General features: G+C 38.7%; 1 protein-coding gene and 1 long non-coding RNA gene across 4 annotated transcripts in view; both read right to left on the bottom strand.

Annotated features, from left to right (window-relative positions):
* Window positions 1–12,382: 12,382 nt before the first annotated feature.
* LOC118622024 lies at window positions 12,383–13,332 on the bottom strand. Its single transcript, XR_004957867.1, has 3 exons — window positions 13,223–13,332; window positions 12,958–13,031; window positions 12,383–12,464 (listed from the first exon to the last, which is right to left on the bottom strand). It is a non-coding gene; the product is annotated as an uncharacterized LOC118622024 (long non-coding RNA).
* Window positions 13,333–19,829: 6,497 nt separating this feature from the next.
* The window catches only part of VTA1 (vesicle trafficking 1), a 60,147-nt gene continuing 51,990 nt past the window's right edge, over window positions 19,830–27,986 (bottom strand). For 2 of the 3 annotated variants that reach the window (XM_036248516.1, XM_036248518.1), the window contains exons 8-9: window positions 27,467–27,547; window positions 19,830–22,334 (exon numbers count right to left, since the gene is read on the bottom strand). In XM_036248516.1, coding sequence (XP_036104409.1) covers window positions 22,189–22,334; window positions 27,467–27,547 — 227 coding nt within the window. In that variant the 3' untranslated portion in view covers window positions 19,830–22,188. The remainder of the gene's footprint in view (window positions 22,335–27,466; window positions 27,548–27,986) is intronic. The other variant, XM_036248517.1, reaches the window with a different exon arrangement.

The raw sequence follows: 27,986 nt of genomic DNA, 5'->3' as shown, positions 1-27,986 counted from the left end.
GGTTCAGTGGTTGAGAGTAGACCCCTGCACCAAGAGGTCACCAGTTTGATTCCTCGTCAGGGCACATGCCCGGGTTGTAGGCTAAATCCCCAGTGGGGGGCATGCAGGAGGTGGCCAATCGATGTTCTTTCTCATCAATATTTCTATCTCTTTCTCCCTCTCCCTTCCTCTCTCTCTAATATCAACAAAGAAAAAATATTTAAAAAAAAAGAATTTCTGCCCTGGCCGGTTTGGCTCAGCGATTAGAGCGTCGGCCTGCGGTCCGGAGAGACCCGGGTTCAGTTCCCGCTAAGGGCATGTGCTTCGGTGGCAGTTTGTCCCCGGCCCTGGTTGGTCGTGCGGGTGGCAGCCACTCGATGTGTCCCTTTCACGTCGATGTTTCTCTCTCTCTCTCTTCCTCTCTCTCCCTCCCACTCTATCTGTACAAAAAATGGAAAAATGTCCTCGGGTGAGGATAAAAATATAAAAAAAAGAATTTCTAAATCTAGGCTTTGAATAGTAAGAACCATACACAGAGTGCTGTAGCGTGAAGTTTTAATACAAACTACAGAATAGGGTAGAATAGGGCCATGACATGAAGCCACTTCTGATTAGGCAGGAAAATAAAATAAAAATTCTTTCTATGTCTAAGGAGAGGAGCTGGTAGGAAGGTAGGTGCAGGAGAGAGCGAGACAGCAAGAAAGAGAAAGAGAGCCTGTAAACACAATCAACAGAGCACGATTATGCGTGAGGAAAAGAGCAACAGATAAGCCAGTCGGGGTGTCCGGTCCGTGCTCCACAACCATCTCACTAAGGTGAAGAGGGAAAGGATCTGGTGTTGGGCACAGGATAGAAGAACCCCAGTAGGTTTGGGATAATCCCAAAGACAGAGGATATGCTCCTTCTTTCCCGTGGCAGGCCCCCAACCCCCAGAAGGCCTGCATTGAGCATGACCTCATAGCGACGTGCACCCGAGAATCCAGCAGTGAATAAACAACGGCCAGTGGTCAGAGGGTTGAGGTGGGTCGCCTGTGAAGAGCATCCCCGGGTCCCGGGCTACATGTGAGTGCAAGGGAAAGAGATCTTTCTCTGTGCCCTGGAAAGGAATGTGGAGCTAGTAAGAGTTGGCAGAGGTCAGAGGTCAGAAAGCAGAGGCTGAGGAGGGAGAGAACTGCAGCCGGAGGCCCCTGCAGAGAATCCGCACCGGAGAAGTTTGCATCCTCAGAGGACAACAGGTGGGCCTGGCTGTGCTGCTGTGCATAGAGCACAGGGGGTTAGACACCAGCGGGGCCCCTACAGAGCACAGGGGCACTAGGACGGGGGATGATGGAAGACTCGGGGCTACTTCTCTCCTCATGCAGTGAGCACACTGGCTACTTGAAACATTAAATCATTCTGGTCAGACGAGTTGAAACGGCAAGAAGAACTTGAGGGCTGAGCACGTGTTCCAAAGGTACTGGTTTAACCAGGGAAAGGGGTCTAGGATTCCAACCGGAAGGACTTCAATGCACTGAAATTGGCAAGGAGAAAGGCAGCACGTTCTGAGGAGCCGTCTTCGTATTCAGCAGTTTAGTGAAGTTACAGAAAGATAAGTTTACACTTTTCTGAATCTGCATCATAATGGGTCCATTTTGACTTCTCCAGTATAGATTGCCTCAAATCAACTTTGTTTTTGTTGTTGTGGTGTGTTTGTTTTGTAAATCCTTACTCAAGGATATTTTTCCACTGGTTTTCTAGGTAGAGTGGAAAGGAGGAAGGGAGAGAGAAAGAGAGAAACATCGATGTGAGAGAGACACATCAATTGATGCCTCCCACAGGACCCTGACTGGAGCCAATGATCAAACCTGCAACCCAGATTCATGCTCTTGACTGTCCACAGGCCAACACTCTAACCGCTGAGCCAAACTGGCCAGGACGCCCCAAGTCAACTGTGTATTTCATAGTGTGGTGCCCAGATTTGTGTCATTAACAATTAGGGACTATCTGGAAGTTTCTTCTTTTAACTTCTTTTTTCTCAATATGCAGATGCTAAATGCAGATATTACATTTTCATAGAACCCAGAAAAAAAAAAGTTTTGGGAAAGAAAATGTTAAATTCTTTTTCTAAATAAAATTTTTATTTTACAATCGCTTATAATTTTCAGAAGAATTGTAAAGATAGTGCAGAGAGTTTCCATATAGCCACACCTGGTTTCCCCATTATTAACTTCTTATGTTGGTATAGTGCATTTGTCACAATTAATAAACAAGTATTTATGCATCATTATGAACTAAAGTCCATATTTTATTAATATTGTTTATTTTTTGTTTTGATATTTTGTTCAGATAGAGCGGGAGGGAGAGAGAGGAAGAGAGAGAGAGAAACATCAACGTGAAAGGGACACATCGAGTGTTTGCCTCCCGCACGACCCAACCAGGGCCGGGGACAAACCGCAACCAAGGTACATGCCTTTAGCGGGAACCGAACCTGGGTCTCTCCAGACCGCAAGCCGACGCTCTAAGCGCTGAGCTAAACCAGCCAGGGCATATTGTTTAGTTTTTATGTAATGTCTTTGTTTTGTTCTGGGATCCTTCCAGGATCCCACATTACATTTAGGTGACATCGCTCCGTAGGCTCTGTTTGGCTATGAAAGTTCCTGAGACTTTTTTTATAACCTTGGTAACTTTGAAGAGTACTGGTCACACATTTGGTAGAATTTCCTTCCACTGAGATTTTTCTAGTGTTTTTCTCGTGATTAGAATAAGGTTATAAGTTTTGGGTGGAAGACCACAGAGGAAAAGTGTCCTTTTTCATCACATCACATTAAGGGTATGTCAATAACATGCCTTTTCATCGTGGACGTTGACCTTGATGATCTGGCTGAGGTCATGTTTGTCGGGTTTCCTATTTTTAACACTGTTTTGTTTATCCCAGGTTCATAGCTATGGTCTAGACGGTTGAGGTTGATGACTCTCCACTAAGTGAAATGATAATGAGGGTTATTAACTCTCATTAGTGTCTCCTCAGAAGCAGTGACATTCTTCTCATTAGTCTTGGAAACGTCATTTTGTAGCGTGAGCCAGTGATTGATTAAAAAGAGAGCGAGACAAGCGAGACCTGTGCCAATGCAGTACCGGTTCCGAAAGGAGCCCCGTAACAGTGCAGCCTTTCAGCCAGCAGGAGGCATCGCAGTGGAGGGGTTCCCTCGCTGGGCTCCCTCACAGAGGAGGGGCTGGGGACAGGCTGAAGCCAGGCCCCTCGGGGACAGGCGGGCACTCTGCTTTCGGACATCGAGCGGCGGCGGAGTGAGAACCCACCGCCGTGGAACAAGCTGACCGGTGATTCTGAGAAAGAATGAAGTCGCCTGTAGGGCTGTGAGACCTGCAGATGCAGACTCATCTGCTTCCGTCCTCACACCCAAACCTCTGCCCTCTTCCCAGCAAACCTGCCCCTGGAGTGGGTGGGATGCAGATTTTGCTGAAGTGTACAGGAGTGGGCTTTATAATGAAGTCTGAATGAAAATTATTAATTATTATATAATAATATAACTATTCATTGGTATGTGTGATGATGTAATAATTATTAATCAACAAAACTGCTTTCCTCACAGACTTATCACCATGTGACTGGAATATACGCAGCTTATCCCGACCTTCCAATGTGTTAAATCCACAACAAATTCCAGAAGTGTTTTATAACGTTTAAAAATTACTTTTCTAGATGATTACTAAAATTACTTTATTATTAAATGGGAGAATAAGTAACTGACTCTTTTCCCTTAAACTTTCCATTGAATTTAATTCAAAACATGAAAGAAAAATACCAACCAACCCACACATGGTACTCACATCAGGCATCTCTGAAATGCTCTTAATTACTGGATCTGCACTGTTAATTTTGTGAAGGTTTTTGACTCAGGTCATGTCTTATCTTGGTTTTCCAATGAATTATTTGTTACTGCTACTACACATTTACCTGTTACCACATCCCAGGGGATTAGGGAATTCCTGAACTGGGAAACTGTCAGCGTGCTCTGCTATCAGAGTTGGATATTGTTATGAAAGACTTTTCTTGAGTGACCTGTATTTACATTTAGATGGTCCTTAAGAAAAATAATAGGATGCATAGAGGGCAGGCGTATAACGAGCATGACACATTGATAAAGAGCTCCGTGGGGACTCTGCACAAATACCCCATGTGCCAGCCAGAGGGGAACAGAGGTGCAGGGGAGGCGGGGAGACGCAGTGGGGAGAGCTGCCTTCTAGCCCGGCTTGCATTTCTCTTCAAGGTGCTGATGTCAATGGAGACTCTTCCATCTTGGGGTTGGCCTCTGCCCCTCTGCCACGCGAGCGGGCGGGCTGGTTGCTCCCTAGGTAACTATCCAGTACATTCTATGATCCGAAGAGCACATGCTTTGGTGTTGAATAAACCTGAGATACAAAGAAATGTTTTATTCAATACATTATTAAACATTTTTCCTCCTGAACTAACTACTCTTTAGGCAAAGGAGAAGAGCACATTTATACTTAGGTGATTTTTTTTTCTCTATAAAGTCAATATTATACTGACAGCCTCAGCCTTTGGCAAATATTTCAGTGAGACCCACATCAGAATTTGGCTCGTGTAAGGTGCCGTAGAAGCTATCAATCCTAAAGCAAATATTTGTGATTCCACATAGAGCAAAATCAAGGGAACTCAAGCTTGTGAGGGCCTTGCTTGGCGAACTCTGCCCTTGAAGTGATATTTGGTAGGTTCGGCTATTCCTCGAAGTCAAAATTATTGTTGGGAAGAGTAATTCAGGGCTTCGGGATATACAATTGTATAAGAAGAACTATTCTAAGAAATTCTGTTAAAGATAATATATGTAAATCTCCAGCAGTGTCTGTGGCTCACGGCAATCCCTCAGTATTTCCAACATTTTAGAAAACAAGGCTGTTTTCACCGGGCACTAAGTGATCGAATTCGCAATGATCGGAGTACCTGTCTTTTTCTCCCAAGGCGATGTTGGCTCTAGTAAACTGCTCTTTTCCAGTTTGTGAGTTCCTCTGGAGAGTTACATGCACATCTCTGTATTTTGAACCATTTAAAATTTACCAATGAAGGTAATAGTTATAGGAAACATGCGTTTTGAAAAAAACATTTTTATTTCACAGAAATAATGCTGTGGAGAAAGACATCCCTCAGGGTCTGTGCCCACAAGCCCCGCTCTGTGAAGCTTGCCCCGACTGTTCTGGAAGGAGGCCTGATTTCCACCCATTCACAGCACCTGGGGAAGGATCAAGTCAGCTGGATGCTCATCGTGCTGCTGTCCCTTAACCAGTCCCTAAGCCCCTTGGGAAAAGGTACTGTGTCTCTGCCTGGCACACTTGTAAGTCACTCACTATATATTTAAAGAACAGAAGTTATATCTAGATTCCAAACTTAAGGAGGAAACCAGTCCTAAAACTCCGATGTCAGAGGTGATATGAAGGGGTGACTGGGTGGGAGCAGTGTGGAGGGTTGTGGTTAATCTGCTTCATGATCTCCTTCACCATCACCAAAGGTTTGCCAAATGACGACAGAGTACAGGTAAACCAGGGTTCGGGGCAGGTCTGTCCGGCCCTCCTCCCAACCAGGTGGTCTCTAAACCCCAGCTACATAGCAATTTTGGATCTAACACTGCTGAGTTTTATTTGGGTGCTTTCATTTATGTTAAAATTTTATTCACAAGCTTTGAGAAAAAATACTCTCAGAGCCCAGATTCATTATATTTTGTTAAAGAACATATACACTAGATGTAATGCATGCTTATCATTTTATTCTCCTTTAGAGGCGAGTTCCTTAGAAATTAAGGGCATCAATGTTTGCTATTTATAATTTATAACTCCATTTTATGCCAGCCCTTTGCATTTTATGGCTAGTACAATACTTTTTTGCATAGCGAAAGCTCAATAACTAGTTTTAGATGGGCCTAGGAGTATACTCACCCTGCTGGAGTTGTAACCTCATTGCTCTGTAGATAAATGAGTTGCTCAAACTGCTCTGGCCTCCTGAGTGGGCAGTGCCCACTGTGTTCTGTACTTGTGTCTGGAGGTACCAGCAGTGGATGTCAATAAAACGTGTGTCAGGAATAGTATTCAGTTTATTTCTCTTCACCGTATCTTAGTGACACACCAGTCCACCGAAAGGAATAAGTGAATATATATAAATGAATTGATAAAACCATATAAAGTATTAAGTATAAAATACAGCCTTCTAAAGTACTACCATTTCTATTACACTAAGCATCTTAGCATTCAATAACCAAGCCTGGCATTTTAAACAGGTAATTTCTGTTCATTTAAACAATGGCTCATTGTTATTCTCCTCTGCAGATGCTGAAATCAGGACTCAGACTTCAGACAGTAAATGGCAGACTCGGGTTTCAGATACACCGGCAGCAAAATTCTCATTTCTTCCCATTATACAAATAGTTTCCTAAGATCAAGATGGCTTCTTGTTTACTTCAATTAAAAACTTAACAATATTCCCAAAGGATTATTTTTTTTCCTTTTCCCCAGCTTTACAGAGATACAACTGACATATAACATTGTGTAAGTTTACAACCTACACAGTATTGATTGGCTCCACATATTATAATGCAAAATGATTACCACTCAAAGGACTATTGAAATTGTGTTTCTCCAATATTACTTTAACTGCATAGGACTTGAGGGGGAAAAGATCATTATAACTAATTGTTTGAATGCTGTTCAAGATGATAGGTTCTTTTCTCTCACACATTAATTGATTCCTTAGGGATAATTTCTTCAACAAGTACACAGACCAATGACAAATCCCTATTCAATTTGTGTTTCTTAACTGACAAGTATCAGTGTGGCAGGAAGCCCTCCGATGTACAACATACATCTCTCTATTGAGATCTTAAGGAAATTTAAGAATAATAAATATAAAAATTCAGATGTAGACTATACCACTTCAATGACTCACAAGCGACACCTCATGGTCTCAGATCTAGTCCTGTGTCTCCGCTCTGCTCCGGAACACCAGCGGGCGTCCACTCGTTCTCCTTGGCCTTCTGGAGAGGAACCTTCGAGAAGCATCAGTGCACACTATTTTCAAAAACTCAATTCTCTGTCTTTTACAAATTATACCTCCCACCTTATTTAAGCATTCCTTCACCTTTTAATATCTTTCTCTTAAGAGGCTGCATTTGGGGATGTCCGTTCAGGACCATGAACAAAGAGGAAGCAGATTTCAGGTGCTTCCCACTGCTGACATTGCTGGGTTTTCCTTCTCACTGAGAATCGATCCAGAAGATGCGACACTCTTCACCCCCCGCTGACCAGGACTTTTTGTACCGTTTGCTGGTCTCTCGTCTACAAATGCCCAGACATGGAAAGGTTTATGGGCTCACCTGCACTGTTCATCGGAAACACTCGAACTCACCTTTTACTCTACACTAGACATTGTGTAGGTTCTTTTTACAATATTTTGTTTTTATTTAAGCACAACTTCTGTCGTCTGCACTATTATTTCCCTCATTTTATAAATGAGGAGATAGAAATCTGGTTGTTTTGAGTAACTTGTCCATGAAAACATGGCCAGTAAGTGGCAGAGCTTGATTTCATTGGTGATTGGACCTCCAGGCCTGCGCTTTGATTCTTTATGCTTTTCAACGAGGGGATATTATTATCAATATTTATCACACATCTAAAGACACAGAATTAGAAGTTAGTTTCTGCACATACGCATGCACTTACTGATTATACTTAGCGTGAAGGACTGGAAGAAGGCATTCTTTTAACAAGTATGTTTCATGGGAAGTATTGAAATGCTGCAGCTAGAGTTGGCGATTAAAGAAACAGTCTTTTAAAGATCAGAATTCATTGCTAAGTGCTGGAGAAGGGGGAGGCACAAGCCCGCCTCTTGTTAACATCTATATGATTTGGTTTTTACCTGAGTTGAACACTGACAACTTGTCAATACCATCAAAAAATTTTCTCTTCTTCGATGATGATGCCTTTTTCCTGTCATAATCCAAGATGTTCTTAAGAGGAGAGCCTGACAATACATTACTCCCTGAGAGAACAGTTCAACCTTATAACATTAACTCACACACACATACACACACACACACACACATATTTAGCAGATATTTTCTAAAGTTCAATTAATGTACAATTTCAAGTCACTCTTCAGACAAATCAATTGATTCTGTTACTTTGGTACAATCTGTAGACAACTCTTCCTGGCAGGTCCATTGGAATAGAGTGCAATTCAGACCAGATGTTCTGGAGAATTCATACTGAACATCTTGCTGCATTACTGGTACTACCTGGCACTGAACTCTCTCAGTTAAAAACCCTTGTCATTATATATTATGACAGGGCCAGAAAACTTTTTTTGGTAAAAGGCCAGAAAGAAAACATTTTAGGCTTTCTGACCATATGGTTTCTGTCACAACTACTCTACTCACATTTCATCATGAGAGCAACCACAGCAAACACATACATGAATAAGAACAGCTATGTTCCCATAAAACTTTATTGATAAGCACTAGTGGTGGACCAGATTTGGCTTGTGGGACATAGTTTGCTGACCTCTGTTCTGAGATATAAAATCGTGGGGCCTCTTCCTAAGGGTAGTGTTGTCTAGAATCTTGATAAATCAATGCTACTTTGTACCGGAGAAGGGATGCATCTTCCCTAGGTAAATATATTCAATGTTCTTAATTCTCATAATGAAATGTCAACTTTACTTGCAAACATATTAAAGTATGAGAAACACTTAGACTACTAATAGACTATATATGCTCTGTAGAATCTTTTCAAATAACAATAAAATCTAAAACCTGGGAATCCCTTCTTGTAAAAGTGTGTTAAAACAAAAAATGTTTCAATATGCAATAGATCTGAGGTAAAAAAAAAAAAAATGAGTAAGACTGAATTAAGTTAAGTATAAAAAGAGGCTGAGAGAGTATTTGTAGGCAGAGCTTCAGTATGTGCCCAAGTCCTGGGCAGGAGGAAGCAAAGACTTTGGGGGGTCTGTAGGAAGCTGAGGGTGGCTTAATCTCAAAGAGCAAGAGAGTTGTTGTGGGTTAGGAGCACCTTAGAGACAATGTGAAGAGTTTTGGTCTTTGTCCAGAGGGCAATGGGATCGTACTGAGGGGATTTAAACAGTGGTACAAAAGTCCCAGAGACGTGGAAGTGGGGTACAGACTGACAATCCCCTAAAGAGGGGGGTGGTGGGGGAGAGATAAACCACAGAACTTATATGCATGTATGCATGAACAGTGGACATGGACAACAAATTGGGGAAAGGGCAGGGAGGGAGAGGGAGGGGGGAAATCAGTGGGGGGAAAAGGAGAAACATCTGTAACAAAAATTAATTAATAAAAAAAAAAAAGAATCAGTTTAAGTTTTAAAAAGTGACTCTAATTGTGGTGCAAGTCGACGAGGAAGGAAGGAGAGGATGCTGTTGGAGAGTCCAGGTGCGAGGGGCTGGTAGTTCGGGGGGAGCTGGGGCAGGGGGGTCGAAGAGCAGGCCACCCACAGGTACTTGGAGTTCAAAGCGACAGGGTTCAATGGACTGGGTGTGGGGGGTAAGAGAAAGTAGCAGTCAGATGTGTCTTCTGGACTGCACAACTGACTCAACTGAGTAGATGGTGTGGGAGTTTCCTGAGACACTGGTGGCAGGTCGGATGGTGGGAGGCATGAGAGAATGTTCAGTTTGGGACATGTTTACTGTATGTACCTTTCAAGTCATCCCAATAGAAATAGCAAGTAAAGTCTGGAATCCAGAGGGAAGAACTGAGCTTAAGTAATGAAACTAGAATTGATCAGTGAGGAGATGGTTACATGGAGCGTGGCTGCCAGAGGAGACAGGGCAGGGAGGGAGCCAGGAGGACCCAGAGCAGCAGCAAGGGCCCTGTCTCAATGGCCGTAGAGGAGGATGCTGTCGAGGGCAGCCTGATTTTCTTTCAGGAAAGTCTAGATGCTGTCCTTGCGCCTACTGAGTACTCAACTGTGTAAGGCACCAATCTAGGGCCTTGGGATACAGCAGTGCAGGAAGCCGAGTCTTTGCCCTCATGGAGTAAGACCTCTGACAGTCAGTGGTAAACAAAAGGCTGACCTCTCGCTCTTTGCTCCACACATACTGCTTCTGGAGGGCACCCGAGAGCTAGCCTCCTCATCACGTCAGATCTTCTCTGTGTAGATCCTGTCAGAGACCTTAATTCACCAAGTGCATTGCAGAAAACAGCGTCAGACACAACGGGGTGTCTCGTTCTCCCAGGTCCATGCAGCGGGCAGGTGAGGGACGCTCATGGGGAGCAGTCAGGGGAGCAGAGCACAGCAAGGCTGTGGCTGTTTCCTGATTCTCCTCTATTCACAGTGTTGGGGGGCCGGAGAGGGGAGGATCCATGCAGAGGAAAGGACTTTCGCTAAGGAAAGCAGGCTAGTCCTGGAGTTGTGGACACTTGTGTCTCCTCAGACATAGGTTTTAAAAGACGTTAACACCTCTCCTTCGACGCGGAGATGCTGAAAGAGGCGCAGGAGTGAGGCGGGAGAAGAGCTCTCAGAACCCTGTGGGGAGCTGGGCTTTCCTCTTACAAATGACACAGGCCCCGCTCAGCTGAGCTTCGTCCCCAAGGTGCTCCTCTGACTGTCCCTTTGAGAACTGCTGTCGCTGGCCGTGGACAGCCTGCCAGCCGAGCACGTTCATCTGCCCTTCCTCATCTGGGTCTGGGGAGGGCGGGCACCGACTTTAGTTAAAAAGGATTGAAAACGTCCTTTGTGTTTGACTCATCTAAAGTTAATTTTTTTCTACTGTGTACACATAAAAACATAGATAAGAATGAAATACAAATTGGAAACATATTTGAAAATATATGTAAAAAACAAAGAATTGTTATCTCTATGTAAAGAGCATGTGCAAATTAATGTAATATCAGGCAATAAAACTGAATTTTCCTAGAACAACTGGCAATGAACAGTAACTTGAAGTTCACAAGCTATGAAAGACAAATGGTTCTCAAGAACTGAAAATAGTTAGCTTCACTAATAATAAAAAGAAATGTCCATTAAAAATGAAATATACTTCACTTGTCATATTGCAAATGTAGACTATAAATAATACCGGGAAATGGGAGTTTGGTACATATAGTGAGTATGTATAGTGTATAGTGGGAGCAGATAGTCACTATATTTTAAAACATGGCATTTGGGTACATAAAATTGTGTCATATGACATCTATTTTAACATGCAACGTTTTCAAAATGCCTTGCAGAGGGTTTTCTAAAATGTAAAAAAAAAGCCAAGTGATGCAAAACTTCTCTTGAAAAATCCATAAAAAAATTAGGATGTGCTCCATAGAGTTTTAAATTACTTTTTCACTAAAGCAACTGCCTACTCCCTTACCTAGAAAACAGCTCATACCTATACCACTTTAGTAACAAAAAAGATTAGCTTTACATTTCTGAAAGTGCACTGAGTTTTATGAAGTACGGAAAGCAGATGTATCGACAAAATTAGATCTTGCAGAGTGGAAGTCTGGCATACCATTTGTCCAAGGTCCAGACGTCCTACTTTGGTAGACACCATATGTTCTTGACCTCCCCAAGCCAGCATGTCTGTCTTGCATTAACCTGAAGGAACTAGTCCTGAGAAGGAACTATTAGGTTGTGTTATGCACAGTTTTATAAGCACATTGATTGATAATTTATAATTTTATAATGCCTTTCTTGGTTGTTTTAATATTTTATTTTTTATTCCTCCTCTGAGGATATTTATCACCAGATAGAGTGGGAGGGATAGAGAGAGAGACATCGATGTGGTAGAGCCACATCGGCTGGCTGCCTCCCACATGACCCAACCAGAGCCAGGGCAAACCACAACCGAGGTACGTGCCCTTGACCGGAATCGAACCCGTGACTCATTGGTCGGTGGGCCATTGCTCTAACCACTGAGCAAAACCAGTCAGCGCCAGGGCGGTAGTTTGAATGTTTTATTTGCACTTATTTAACAGGACTGCTTGTGACACGAGGTGGTGGCGTGTCAATAAGTGTGTACTAAGCTGCCCCTAACGGCAGCAGTAACACCGTCACTGACAAAGGCATGTACACTGGTTGCTTCATGAGTGTCGTTCCCATGATTGAAGAAGCATCTCTTTGGGACTACAAAGAACTGCTTCTCTGACAGGTTTCAAACCAACAGACAAGAAAGTGCTGGTGAAGTTCTGTAGAGCCTGTCCCTAGAACTTTACAACCAGATACTTCAAAACGTGCCACTGACATTTAACAGGTAAAAAAATGGAAATCCTTTTTAAAATCTTTTTTTTTTTGTATTAACAAGCTTTAACAAATTAGGAATTAATCCCAAGAATTTCAAAAAAGGAATCACCAGAGACTCTCACCGCTGGTAACGGGAAACACATCTCCTTTGGCCTCGGTCCTCTTTACTGGGTTTTCGTTTTCCTGCAGTTCTCTCGCATGATATTTTAGTAGCTGCTGCTTTCATTCGGAAGCTAATAAAGTAAAAATGTCGATTAAAGGGATTAGAGTCACTCTTCCCTTGGCTCCCATGACTGCATGAATGAGTTGCGTATAATGAATGTAATCCGGGTTCGGAAAAGGTAGAAGCCAGAAAAAACAAGAACCACTGAGAAAGAAAGTGAGGAGAAAAAGCCAAGCTTGAATGAGAACTATATTTATGATTTTGCTATAAAAAGTTTTACTGGAACATTTGGACCATTGTCATAAAAATATGTCAGATTAACCTTAGAGGCACCGATAGACATCGACCAGTGTCAATTCAAGCTGCCTAAGGTTTTTCCTTTTAACTCTATACATAGACACAACAAAGTAGGAATTTTAAACCTATGTCTGTGCATGAACACCTTTGGTGAAGTGTCCCCAAATAATATTTTTAAATGCATAAAATAGCGTGCTAGTTTTCTATTGCTGCATAATAAATTAGCACAAATTTAGTGGCTTAAAGAGCACAAATTATTATCTTACTGATTTGAAGGTCAGAAGTCTGACAGAGGCCTCACTGGGCTGAAGCGAAGGTGTTGACAGGGCTGCGTTCCTTTCTGGGGGATGTAAGGGAGAATCTGGTTCCTTGTCTGTTCCAGTAGAAGCCACCCATATATTCCTTGGCTCCTGGCTCCCTTTTTCCAACTTCGAAGTTTGCAAAGGCTGATCGAGTCCTTTTCCCATCCCCCTCTCTGACCACAATGGGAAAATTTCGCTTTAAGAATGCATGGGATTAGATGGAGCCCACCTGGGTAATCCCGCCTCCTGGTCCTGATCCTCAATCACATCGGCCAAGCCCCTTTCACCATGGACAGTAACATATCCACGGCTTCTGGGGATTAGGGCATGGGCATCTTTGGGGGCCATTATTCTACCTAATTAGGATAATGGATAAAAAACAATTATGTGGAAATTAGTAATAAATACAAGAAATTTATAATACGATAATGTTTTTTTTATTAACGCATTAATAATATCTAAAGCAGATCTAATAATGTCCATACATTCCAAAGAGTGCTGAGCATAAATGCTTTTTCAATACATCAGTAATGACTGCAACAACTGTAGTAGGCTATGAAAATATCTGTAATTTTTATTGATGACCGAGTCACAGCTACGGGCTTTGCTGTTTCCATTCACAATTGTAGGACAGGCTACACTTCAGCAGAAGGTTCAGAAGTGTTGTTGCTTTTTCTCATTCAAAATCACAGATCCTTCTCTGGTTTAAGAACCTCTCTTCTAAGGAGACATCACCAAATGCAAAGCTTCAGCAGTGGCAATAGTCCAGACCCTTTCATACCAACAAGGCGAATTCTCTCGCACAGAAGCTCTGAAAGACTGTAGCTGGTAAGTTTCAGCAATACCGGAAACGGCTACTATCTTCAAGCTCAATGTTTTTCACAAAACCTCTTCGGGTATTTCTAGCTCTTCTTGCTCTCTTTCCCAAGTCTGATTTTCCATACCACGTTTTCATTCTTTTCATACCAGCAACAGCCTAATGCCTTGTTCCTTTCTCTCTCAGGTTGACATTTTATCATACATTGTCTTCAGATGCTACATATCTTCTCATCACCCTGAAAAGCTTGGAATCTCTGTGAATTGAAATTGATACACATCTTTGTTTCTCAGTGGAGATTTATGGGCTTTTTAAGGTAATAATGAGTGAATGTTTATGATGCGATTGACCAGTTAGTCAATTCGTGATCCCATTGGACTTACATATATATTTTGGTAGAATGGTAAATTTCAAGAATGTGCTTGTTTAGCAGAGAGTCTTTTTGAACCAGGTCTCACAACAAGATATATTCTGAGAAAAGATTCCTGGTTTGAGAGTTGGAATGTTTTCTTCGTTTTTTCCTTCCAGTAACCAGCTTTGAGATCCTGAGCAAGTAACTGCCTCTTTCCTGGGACTCGATTCTGTCCTTTGTAGAATGGAAGGATTGGGTTAGATCATCTCTAAGAGTCCTTCTACCTTTACGAGTTCACGAACCAGAGTTCATGTCATCTTCATCAGCATTAATAAAAATTTTAACACTTCATTAGGACTGAATTCAAGTTTCCAAAATTATTCAGCTTCACCAAGTAGTTTAAAAATTTAAACGTCAAACACCGAGATTTGCCCGAGAAGGAAAATGGTCACCAAATCAAACACACTCCTCAAGAGATTTATTCCTTCTTGTCAAGACTCATTTGTAGTGACACGCATTATATATGTTTCTTTTATGCTCCCTTTTCATCTTAATTACCCACTTCATTCTGGTGGAATAAAGGGCAACTCAAATGCCGCCATCCCGGTGAAATGCCTGCTCCAGCTTCCCCATTTGGAGAAAACAAATTACTAAGTATCAGGAGCAATTCGTGAATGTTTTCTTTCTGGTACTTAAAACGATGCCTCCGATTATGTTGATCTGTGCATAGCTGCATCTCTAGGAGATGCTAATCTGAGCAGCAGACTTCCAGTGAACCTTCCTGCCCTCAGGTTCCCAGAATAGAAAGCTACTTTTGGATTTTCTTTGCTTTTTGCTACACATAATTTAAAAATTATTTTCAAGGGGATTACTATGATACATATATGAGGTGGGCAAACTAGGTTGACAGTCATAAGTATGTGAAATAGTCCATTCTATATTATCATTTACTAATTATTGTATTATTTTTCTTATTCTATTTATTATTGTGTATTCTTACTTATAATTTATCTTTTAAGTAATGATGGCTGATAACCTACTTTTGCCCACCCCTATATATGTCAAGAAACCATTAAATTGTAATACTCTAAATACATAAAATTTGTGGTGTGTCAATTATACTTCAATACAGTTGAAAAAGTTTTTAACGAATAAATAAATGGGGGAAGATGAAGCAGTCAGATTGGAAAGTTTCTATCAGTTCCACCAACCAAAGGGTGAAAATTTGGGGATAAAAGAAGAATAACTGTGATGGATTGAATTGATGAAAATATACCACTACTTAATGGTATTCAAAAAAGAGGAGAAAAAAAATGGCCACTATTTGAGGTAGTATTATAACTTCTTCTTTGAAAGTTGGTAAGGAAAGAGAAAGAATTAAGTGTTTATTCTGCCTTGCCAATAGGAACTGTATTTCAGAGTAACCAAATATTCCTAGTTAATTAAAAAACAAAAACAAAGAATTTTCCTTTACAGAATAATGCTAGCTAATAAATATAGAAGACAGAATTGAACATATAATTTGACAAACCCAATTAAGTATTATCCCAGACAGTACATATCAATTGGCATTTTAAAAAAAGCAAACATTAGCTTAATGGTTAACAGAAAACTAGATTTTTAATAATGCTGAAGTCAAGTTCTAGCAACAGGAGAAAAACATAACCGAACAGAAGTAGGATGTTACCCTGTTTAGCATCATTAATGGTGGGTCAACCGGATTTTAAACCTACTGGTGTGACACACCTTACATTACACGGACACGATCAACATGGACTGTGCTGTATGGTAATTCCAAGGGGTTAAATACCAAGCAAGCCTTTCAGTGTAACTTCCTGACAAGAAATGCCGGGGATAAAAAAAATAGGACCCAAATCCAAAGAAACAACCAGAGACATCTAGGTTGCATATCTAGATATGCACCCAAATGGGTCTAGTCTCTTAAACTAGTGGGTGTCAGTTAAAAAAAAAAAAAAAAGACTAGGCTTGATTATAAAATAGACTTAACAGACATAACCAGATTAAATGGGCGAATGATCCAGTTATAATGGTCATTTGGGTGTCAATTCAGAAAGTCTGAATATGTTCTGAGTATTAGATGAGATGAAGATTTACTGAAAAGAAAATGAGATTCACTGCCTCAAAACGACAACAAAAAACAAGTGACAAGACAGTATATAAAGTATGATCTCATTCAGGTTAAAAGGCACTTAAATGAACAGAGTGTGTATGTATTATGGTGTTACTGCTGATATTGCTATTGTTGAAATATAGTTTTTTACTTTCTTTTTATCTGTCTACATTTTCTCATTTTCTCCAATGCACAGATCATTGTGTCGACAGTAATGAAAGGTTATTATTTCAATGAATCACAATACAGTTTTGGGAAAAAGTAGGTTTACAGTTGCATTGTGACATTCTTTTGAGTTAATAAAGCTATGTAATAATCATATCCTGCATGTCTTTTTCAATACAAGCAATTGTAAACCTACTTTTGCCCACCACTGTATATATATAATACACACACACACACACACACACACAAACACATATTTAACAGGGTTCTCTATATTATTCTACTGCAATACTGGGATTTAAAAAAAATGGTACCAATAAGCACTGAATTAATTAAGCAGCTTGGAAAAAGGTTATTCCAAGCCACTATAGCAAAACGTCTCAGGCTAATTAATTTAGAAAATATTTAGACTTTCAGGGAATGTTTATACATAGCATCTCAAATGTACTGAAGAGAGAATCAATGAGTATATATTCTCAATAAATATATCTATTCATTTGTAAACAACTGAAGACATGTTTTCCTTTAGCAGTACAAAAGACAGGTGTGTTGTTCGAAATCTTCACACATGTAGAAATAAAATCTCTATTTGTGAGAAGAAGAGTCTGTAGATTACTTTTATTTTGCCTATATAGAAGTCACTCAAAAAAAAAAAAAAAAAAAAAAAAAAAAAAGAGAAGGAAAAGAGAGCCACTGCAAAAAGAAAGAAAAAAAAGATTAACTGGTTTTATTCAGGTTCATAAGTGTCATTTTTAAGGGTCTAGTATACTAGTCACATTTTGAGGAAATTAATAATAAACATTATTATGTTTATATTGAAGTGCACATCCTAATCTGTTTTCCTGAAAGGCGAAGGCTGAATAATGTATTTTTTAAATAAAAATGTTTAACATAAATATTGTATGTTTAAAATAAAAACAGTTAATGGTACTTAAAATAAAAAGGAAAACATCAGGCTTGTCTGGGAAACTCAGGACTCCCTGGTGATGAGGTCCACACTGCGAGATGACATCTACCCATGGTGCCAGCCGTTCAAATCCGATTTGCTCCCTGGACTTGCCGACCATTCACCGTCAGGCCATCAGCTCCAGCGTGTGTATTCATGCCCTGTGTATTCACTGCCTAGCACCCAATTATTGGAACACAGTGCTCAGATAATAGAAAAATCCAGCTGTTACACCTCCTGTTAATAATAAAAATTGTGACCTTGATTGTGACTAGTGACCTTGATAATGTGAAGTTCACTTAAAACATCTCACAGTACTCATATAACAATTTAACTGACTATGTACCTACACGGATGAAACTTATTGTCTGAAATAGGCTGTCTGGGCTTAGAAACTTTGAGTACAATTTGTGCAGCCTCGGGAAATGTGCTACTCTGTGGTTGTTCCTCATTTGTAAAACAGAAACACAGAACCTACCTCTCAGGAATACTGGCAGGATTAAATGAATACGTAATGTAAAATACTTAGCCTAGTGCCTGGTATTTAGTAAGCATTCAAATGATAGCAGTTATATTGACTCTTATTATAGCATTGCTTACTTGGAATTAGCCCTACTTAAGTATACTACAATGAATGAGCTTTCAGTTTCAAAATTCCATGTAGACATTAAAGATTACAACCAAGCAGAAAAGCATACCTTCGTGAAGGGTGTCTTTATTTTGTGATCTCTTTTAAGAACAGAACTTTCCTACTGGTGGCATATTTATGGTCCAAGTTACACGATCTGATCCAGTTGCTTTGGTACATATGAGTAAAGTAAAATAAAGGGGGCGGGGGTAAGAGAGGAAGCTGTGCAGATAAGCAAAACCCTCGTCCCTAGTCAGTTATTGTTCATTTAGAGCTCAAGATATTTGTGACAATGCTGTTGTTAGAGTTTAAATTTCTTTAGAAAGAACAGCATATATATATAACCTTAACACATACAACTCGCCTCAAATTTCTAGAAGTACAAGTCACATACAGATCAATTTTATGAACAGCTGAGGATGTTAATTTTCAAGACCTGTAACTGGGGTCTTTTTCTTGGTGTAATCTTGAAGCCCAAACTTCCTTGGCCATGCTAACCATGGGAACTGTCCTTGGATTCTCGCTCTGGTTCAGCAGTGATTCGGTGAAATGCCCGTGACAATCGTTGTAGATAGAACTTATCTTATTTTTTCTTTCCCCTCTGGGTGTATTGACAAAACAATGTTATCAAATAGCTTTACTTGGGATGGTCACAAGATCTTGGGAACATTGTACTTCAGCCTAAATGTCAGCACAGAATTTAGCAACTTGTCCCAAGTGAGTAGAAGCTAATGACTACTCACTCCTTCCTGGTGTTCGGGTTAAAACTTGGGAGTCAACCTTCTCTCCTCCTATGCTCATAGCTCAGATCCAGTTTGTCAAAAATACTGTGGCTCTACTTTGAAAAAATAGCCAGAAACCAATGACATCTTATTACCTCCATTGCCACCGCTGACCTAAGCCATCAGAATCTCACCGTAATTATTACAATATACTTACTGGTCCCCCCACAGTAGCTAAAATGATCCTTTTAAAATAGTTAAGTCACATCAGGACTCTTCTGTTAAAAACTTAGTAGTTCCCCATCTTGCTTAGAGTAAAAGTCAAGCTTCTTACAAATAGCTTATCTGGTCATAGGCCCCCTACCAGGAATATCTCCCTCCCTCTTTCCTTCTTTGCACATCCATCCTTCAGTGGGGCCTATCCTTTCCTATGGAATATGCACATGTCCACACACACCTAAGCTGTTCCTTTCCTATACTCTACAGAAGTTCCAAAAGTGTGGTCCCCAGAACTTTCTACAAGTTCCTAGGTGATGCTGATGCTGGGGGTCCAAGGACCACACTCTGAGAACCATTGCATCAAGGAAATCTGTGTTCTCCCAGACGCTCAATGCTTCTGATTTGGGGAGTGCTAAACCACTCATCTTTAGGGACCACAAGACTACCTAAAGTGTTTCTTAAAACTTAGAAAGGTAGGCCCCACCCTGCGAATGTCTGATTGGGTGGGAGTATGTGCGCACATGGGAGGTGTTTGTGGGGGGTAGGACCTGAGATTTCCATTTCTTTTAATTTTTTTAATTGATTTGAGAGAGGAAGGGAGAGAGAGAAACATCAATGAAAGAAAACATCGACTGGCCACTTCCTGCATGCCCCACAACCTGGGCATGTGTCCTGACAAGCAATTGAACTGGTGACCTCTTCATACATGAATCGACGCTCACCCACTGAGCAACACCAGCTGGGAGAGATTTGCATTTCTAACAATTACCCTTGAAAACCACTGGTTTGAATGCATAATAAACATTTTATTAAATTTATTTCCTCTCATCCAAACATAAAATCTATGAGGCAGGTTTTTGTTTTTTCCCTTGTATTCTGTACTTTCTTCATGCAAAAGACAATTATCAGGCACAAAGTAGCTGCTCAATAAATACATGTTGAATGACTAAATGAAAATTGCTATCCTAGTGTTACATTGGTAAATTTCTAACTTCATCTTGTCAGGTTTACCAGGAAAAAATACAAAGTTAAAAAATCTTTCTAGTTTAATCCCTCAACAAGTAAGCATTTTAAGCAACAGGCCACAAAGACACCTCGGATTTCCTGATATTCAGGAAATAAATGATTATTAACAATCTACATTATTTAATGTAACATTAATATGAACAACAAAAAACATTTATGGAATGCTACTCTGTGCTGACTACTTGGTGTACACGCTCTCAGTTAGCTCTCATAACAACTCCAAAGTGGCTAGTGGTGTTGCTTCCACTCAACAGATAAGGGCTGTCACACCATCGCCCACTTATCAGTAGGCTCCGGGGTTCCCACATTATCTTCTTCCCTCCATGTGCTCTTCCAACTGAAAGCAACGAAACAGGGTAGGAAATAAGAAGTGGCAGTTTTCTTTCTAGTGTCCAGACACGTAAAGATTTTAATTAAAACGTTTAGCTCTTAAAAGCACTAATAACCATTCTAGCCACTTTTCTACTGCAGTCAAGTTCTAAAGAAGTATGTCAGAGTACTGGATTTCTAGATGTAAATATTGAATCTTACAAATGCTGCAGGAATTTAGTTGTGAGAGATACATTTTTCAGGAGGCATATTATTTGGGGCTTCCCCCCCCACCAATAATTTAGAACAGTTTATTCTGTCTGAATTACCATTCTATCAAACCTATGCAACAGCATTACAGTTGTGCAAATAAAAAATGAAAGACACAAATGATTGAGTTAATAATTCATTTTCTTTCAGATAGACTATAAATGAGATCAGGGTCAGCAAACTTTTCCTTAAGGTGCCAAATAGTAACTATTTTAGACCTGTAGGAAATACAATTCTGTAGTTATGAAAAGCAACTGCAGATAAAACCAACAAATGGGTATGATTTTGATTCAATAAAACTTTATTTGAACAACAACAGGTAGTCAAGCCACAGACTATAGTTTGCTGACCCATATGTTAAAACACTTCAATCTTAGTGGAATAAATAAAATGGACCAGATAAATTATAGGGAAATTTGCCAAATCTCTCTCTCTCTCTCTCTTAAAGAAAATTGTGTCTTACTACAGAAATATCTTATTCCTATAACTAAAAATAATGACTTTAACAATGACTATTTTAGCTCTGGCAGGTTTGACTCAGCGGTTGGAGCATCGACCTGCAGACCAGAGAGTCCCAGGTTCGGTTGTTGCTAGGGGCATGTACCCTCCCCCCCAAAAAGGACAATTTTAGCATGCAAATCAAAATAGACATTTGCCTCTGTTGTAAGTTGAACCAGTGAAAAGAATCCTTGCATTTATTTTTATACAGCACAAATGCAGGTGACACATTAAGCCCAAAATTCCCCCAAAACTTATAAATGTAACAAGTGAGAATCTAGTATCTTATAAGCTTCTGCATCATTCATAGCTATACACTCTAGAGAATCCATTCCATAGCAGCAGAGGAGAATCTCAACTTAAAGCACCAAGTTTCCAGGCATTACTAAAGCTGTTTTTCATTCTCTAACACATGCAGTCAAGCTGCCTACGAAGCAAATACCAATTCACCTTAAGCTTCAATGGATACGGGAAAGCAGTTGGGAAACCAACATTCTTCTTAAGTCTAAAAGTGATTCTACCTCTTCACCTTCTTTTCTATGAAAATTTTAACTTTTAATGTAGTTATAACATGAATATAACATTGAATTTTGAACACAATCTCTTTCAGATTCATCTAACAATTTAGGATGTTCATATTTGTCTTATAAGTTCTGAGAAAAACAAAAACCATGATCTCTAATCTGGAATATTCTGGCCATCATAATTAAATTTAGAATTTTATAGCAAAGTACTGTGATCTGTTTGTCCACATCATAAATTAAAACATTTCTTAAATTATGTAAATTAAGATACAAAGCTTATTCCCAATACATTTTATGGAACTGTATTTTCATTTTCTGAGGCAGGGTTCAATGGGCATTTTTAGGACCTCGCTAATATCAGCCCTAAATACCCAGAGATTAATGGATTCACTAAATGGGCAATGAAAACTGGCTGAGGCTGCTGATGAATGCTTCAACAGGAATCTGACACTCAGACACAGATTTCATTGTTATCGTCAATGGAACTGAAGTCTTCCTTAAAACTGTGCTCCTGATAGTCGGAAGATACAGAGTAATGAACTGTTAGTTCTTTAAGCCAAAGATGCATGGATCTGCTGTACAAAGGTTTTATTCTCTGCCTGTAGTTAGTAACTTGAGGGCCTTCTGTAGGTTCTGCACAGCAGTGCTGACATCTTCATATTGCAAAGCACTGCCGGCGTATTTGCAGTATTTCTGAGCTCGAGCAAAGTCCTCGGGTGTTAGACAGATATTCCCTAGGAGAAAAGAATAATTAAGATATTTATAAGAATATAAAAGGTGTTCTGTTCAAGATCATAGAAAATATTAAGGATTTTCAATCCAGTGGTATTTAAATAAATGTTCTCATGTTGTCAATTTTTTACTACTAATATAAACCATACATCTACCAATACATAATAACTTACATGAGCAAGATTTTTCTTTCAGAAGTAACAATGTAGAAGCCTTTATATTTTGGCAAATTAATTACATAAAAATCATACTCTGTAAAACAAGGACAGTAGCTTTGGTGTTCATGGTAGATTTGCTCTGCCTGTCTCTTCATGGAACAATACGCAGACTAAACCATTCAACCCTCGCTTGAACTGGAAATATACCCTCAATTAAAAAAGAACAAAAAAACTTTATGTGAGAATTTTACATAAGTTGTTTAACTTTTCTTTGAGCCAGAAGTTTTTTTTATATTTTGTGTGTCATCCATATAAAAAACTCTAAGATTTAACAGAGATTTTCTATCATTAAACTACACAATTAAGCATGTAAATCATCCTTACAAATTATTTCTCCAAAATGTATTTTCTCAGCAAGTTTTCCACTTACACATGTGATTGATATGTGTAGAACCCAACCTAATAATTTGGGTAAATAAACCATAGTAAGGACATATCATTTAATCTAGAATTTGAATATATTTGAAAATATATTTCTAAAGATAAAATTAAATACTGACTTCATATTTTGTGTTTTTGAAATAAATACCATTTTCCTTAAATTTTTATGAGGATTCTAGAACTGATCAGAAGGCTAGGGGCACAGACTATAACAAACAGACAATATATTTTGTTACCCACTGAACCTAAAAATCAATTATCCTGCAGCAGTTCTATAGACAATTTAGTCAGGCGTGCCCCAGTTCATATTTTTTTGCTTCAAAGTATCTACAAGATATCTTTTTTTTTTTTTTTAATCCTCACCTGAGGACATTTTTCGATATTTTGTTCAGATAGAGTGGGAGGGAGAGAGAGGAAGAGAAACATCGACGTGAAAGGGACACATCGAGTGGTTGCCACCTGCACGACCCAACCAGGGCCGGGGACAAACTGCAACCAATATACGTGCCCTTAGCGGGAAGTGAACACGGGTCTCTCTGGACCACAGGCCGACACTCTAACTGTTGAGCAAAACTGGCCAGGGCTCTCTCTACCAGATATCTTAATGTATATTAATATTTTAAAATGTATATTAAGAGGCTCTCATAGCTGAGATATACATACTATCTAGGTAAATGAGACACCTTTAAAAATTAACCTTAACATTGCTCATTTTGTGTTTTAATATACTATGTTCCTAATCTCAGGGCAACCTTTAAAAGGTGAAAGATTTATGCGATCTGAAGAGAAACCAGAGTATCAGGGCAACCTTTAAATATAGAAGGCATCCATCCAGAATTTATTGGACTTGCTGGAAGAAAGCCTAATGCTCAGGACTAATCTTATTTTTATACGGCTTTGTTTTAGCACTGTTTTGCTGACATATCACTCATTTATAAATCAAATAAAATGTGTATAGTAGCAAGAATTCAGTTACTATTTTAATTTTATAAACTAAATGTATCCACCAATGATAGAACTATTTTAAAACACAAATATTAAATGTTCTTATAAAATAAATTTCAATATTTATAAAATGTAAAAGTTTTTAACAAAAATATAATTGCAGATATGGAATAAATATAATAGACATATATGACAAATTTGTAACTCAAAAAAATAACTAGATAATAACCAAGTTCTGATTTAGATATAAAATGTAAGGTATAAACATAGACAGACATGTAATTTATTTTCAACAATCAGAAAATATAAAGAGCTTACTAAGCCATATCAAATGTGACTTCAGGTACTCTGTAACAGTTCAGGCTTTCCTTCATTTAAAGAATAATGTATAAGTCATTAAAAAAACATTTAAATTCAAACTTTAAATAAAAATAAAACCTCTCTCCTAATTATGCCTCTTTTAAATTAGTATTTAAAAATTAAATAGAGGAAATAGAAAAGACAAGGTAAGGAAAAACAATTCAATTTCATTTAATTTGATTCTTTTATTCAAGATAGTAAATACTGCTTAATGCACCAAAATAAAAGTTGTTTTGTTTTTTTCCTATCATTAAAATTTACCAGAACCCATAATTAGAACCAGAACTAGAGAGAGAATAAGTGGCCCTAAGAGGTATTTGAAGGATTAGTGGGATTGTTTAACATAACATCTCTTTTCTGAAACCTGTGCTTTGAAGTTCCAGACGGCTTCAGTGAAAAGAGCAGAAAGCTAGAGCTATCCACCAAGCTCTCTACTAGAGTGGACAGAGCCTTGGCCAGCACTAAATCAAAGGGAACGCTATTGGTGTAGAGAGAAATCCCTGCAAGCTCAGTTGGCACAAGCATCCATTTCCAAGGTTGACTTATCAAGTTTCCAAGGAATAACACTTAATTGTAAATATTTCCAAAATGAGTCTGTAAGTGATTCTTTCCTATTTAACTAGGTAGTTCTAGAAATTCATGCCAAGGACCTTGGATAGAGTGATCCTAATGTACTCTATTATTCTCTGACTTAATGGATGTATACGCATAATCACAGGGAACCAAGTGACCTGCAGTAAATCTTGGAGGTAAATGTAAAGCATAACACTGTAACCTTACCTTATATCCAGGCACTGCCAAATGTGCCACTTACAATGGCAACAACAGTAGCAATGATTAGAGTAGAATTTTATGACATCAGGTACTATGCTAAATGCTTTTTAGATATTCCACTTACTTCCCCTCAATTTTTTTAAGTTGTTATTCATACGCTAATACTACATAGAGGTACACAAAGTAAAAAAGTAAATGCTGTGCCTCCAATACCTATCTTTCCACTTCCATTCTCCTCTCCAGAGACAGCCAAAAATTCATTGCAAAAACATTTAAAATGTATTAATACTAATCCACACATATTATGTGTGGATTAAAAGGCAATATTAAACACTAGGAGAAAAACCTAACAGGAAGGGGGTATTAGAAGTACTAGAGGTGATAGTGATGACAGAGATGGTGGTTATGAAACCACCATTTATTTTTGTGGATTCTCTAGAGTCTAGACTTTTCCTATACATTTATATACACATGTACACATAGAAGGATCTAGTTTTGTTTTAAATAATTTTCCCCCTAAACAGGCCCATACTATATATATATAGTGCTCTGCAACCTGCTTTTTTGCTTACTGTGTCTAGATCTTTTCACATGACCGTGATCACATTATTTTTTAATATGTGCACAACATTCCTTTGTATAGATAGGTCATAATTAATCAACCAATTTTCCATGAATAAGCACTTAAGATTATTTTCTATTACTATAAATGATGCTGTCCATAAATATTTCTGTAATACATTTTATGCCTACATCTAAGTATTTTTAAAGACAGATTGTTAAAAGTGTAATAGCTGGGTCAAAAAATTGTATTTGCCATTCTGATACTGACATAATGCTACTGAGAAAAGTTTTACCAATTTATAGTCCCACCAACAGCATGCAAATCATTTCCTGTTTTCATTAATGTTGTAGCTTATAAATCTTTAAAAATATTTTTTGCATCTATTTAAATATACAGTCACCAACATGGTCTTTGGTGCCTGGAAACATAGTTACATTCGGCAGAGAGTATATTGTTCTCCAACCTCTCATCTCCCCTAACTTTCATTAAATTCTGAACTAAATACAAATAAACCTTTTTGCTGTCATACTAGTAAGCCAACTAAATACAGAATTAGAGGAACACAATTTAAGCAATTCATGTTATGTTCATAACGATACTAGCAAGGTAGATGTGACATCCCCTCCCCCAACCCCCTCCAAAAAAAGCCCTCCTCATTCTATGACTGAGACGCAGGTAACTTAATGCCCAGTTCCCATTCACACCGAACTGAAAAATCACGTGGGAAACAGACCTGCAGACATAGTTTTACAAAACTCAGTAACACAACTGAAAATGACAGAGAAAGGTTTTCTTTCTAAGTAAAAAGGACTAAATCCCATCAGACATATGAAGAAAACAGAATGAGAAAGACCAAAATAAACAAAACAATGGACTAGGGGGAAAAGAACAGAGAAGTCTGAAAAGTGGAAAAGATTAACATCAACAAACCAATCACTTAGCCTATGAACCAACCAATCAAAATAATTATCCTCACCCTGGCTGAGGTCAGAGCATCTGCCCGAGAACCACTGGTCTTGGATTTGATTCTAGTCAAGGACATGAACCTCAGTGCGGTTTGTCCCTGGCCCTGGTCGGGTCATGAGGGAGGCAACCAGTCAATGTGGCTCTATCACATTGATGTTTCTGTCAGTCTCTCTTTCTCTCTCCCTCCCTACCACTCTGATGATAAAACAGAAAAAGTATCCTTGGGTGAGGATTAAATAAAAAAAAATTTAAAAAAAGATAATTATCCTTAGAAATTTTTATTTTCAATTATATTTAGCTCTCTCTTCTTAGATAATCTAATCACACAGTGCAGATGAGAAATATCATAGTCATAATACTTGGCAATCTTTTTAAAAAATATTTTTTAAGTCCTCACCTGGGAATAGGTTTTTCTTGATTTTTAGAGAGAGAAAAAGAAACACTGATATGAGAGAAACATCAATCAGTTGCCTCCTGTACCTGCCCAGACCGGGAATCAAACCTGCAATTTTTTGGTGTACGGGACGACACTCCAACCAACTGAGCCACCAGGCCGGGGCAACACACGGCAATCTTGAACTAAACTAATTTAAGCTTCCATGATCTTTGGCTATATGTTTGTGTCACTCTATCTATCTATCTATCTATCTATCTATCTATCTATCTATCTATACACACACACATATATATATACATACACACACACACACACAAGCAGTATACAAAAAAAAGAAACTGTAAAATAAAAGGAAATGGTTTTAAATTTAGGTAATTTTTATAATATGAAACAATCTTGACTCAACAGAGAATCTAGTGAACACAGGCATTCAAATAAATGCATTTCAAATTACCTAGACACCCTAAGGTAAAATTACAAAACAACACCCCAAAACAAAAAATACATTATATCTTATAAAACACTTACCCTGGGAAACTGTACTGAAAAGTGCAGGATCAATGGCCGGAATAGTTTGTGGAGTAGGCTGGATAGTATTACTTGTTACACCTGCAAAAAAGAAAGACACAAATGGGTATTAATGTTTTACATTTCTTAATTATATAGAAGGAAAACACTTGAAGGACCATGGAGAATTGCATCACTTCACTTACTTCCTTTAAACCTTAATGAATTCTAAACTAACAGTTATTTAATATTTGGAGGCTGGTATAGAAAATATGCAGGAAAATACATTTTGAGTGTTTACACACATGTATTAATTACACATTACCTATTATGTATTTGTCATGTCTAATGCTTCAACTTGCTTCTCAATTAAAGTTTACCAAATATCTGCAGAAGTAATAGATTCCCTTTCTACCTTTTAATTTCTTACCCGATTAAATAATTTGGGGACAAGATGAGATATAATTACAAGTTAATTTAACTTATAGGATAAGTCTCATTTCACCAATCTGCATAAAATTAAAAATTATACATTCCAAAT

The sequence above is a fragment of the Molossus molossus genome, unplaced genomic scaffold (genome assembly GCF_014108415.1).
Source record: "Molossus molossus isolate mMolMol1 unplaced genomic scaffold, mMolMol1.p scaffold_m16_p_8, whole genome shotgun sequence".
Classification (NCBI taxonomy): Eukaryota; Metazoa; Chordata; class Mammalia; order Chiroptera; family Molossidae; genus Molossus; species Molossus molossus.
The sequence above is the reverse complement of the archived record's forward strand: the minus strand, read 5'-3'. Positions and strand labels throughout refer to the sequence as shown.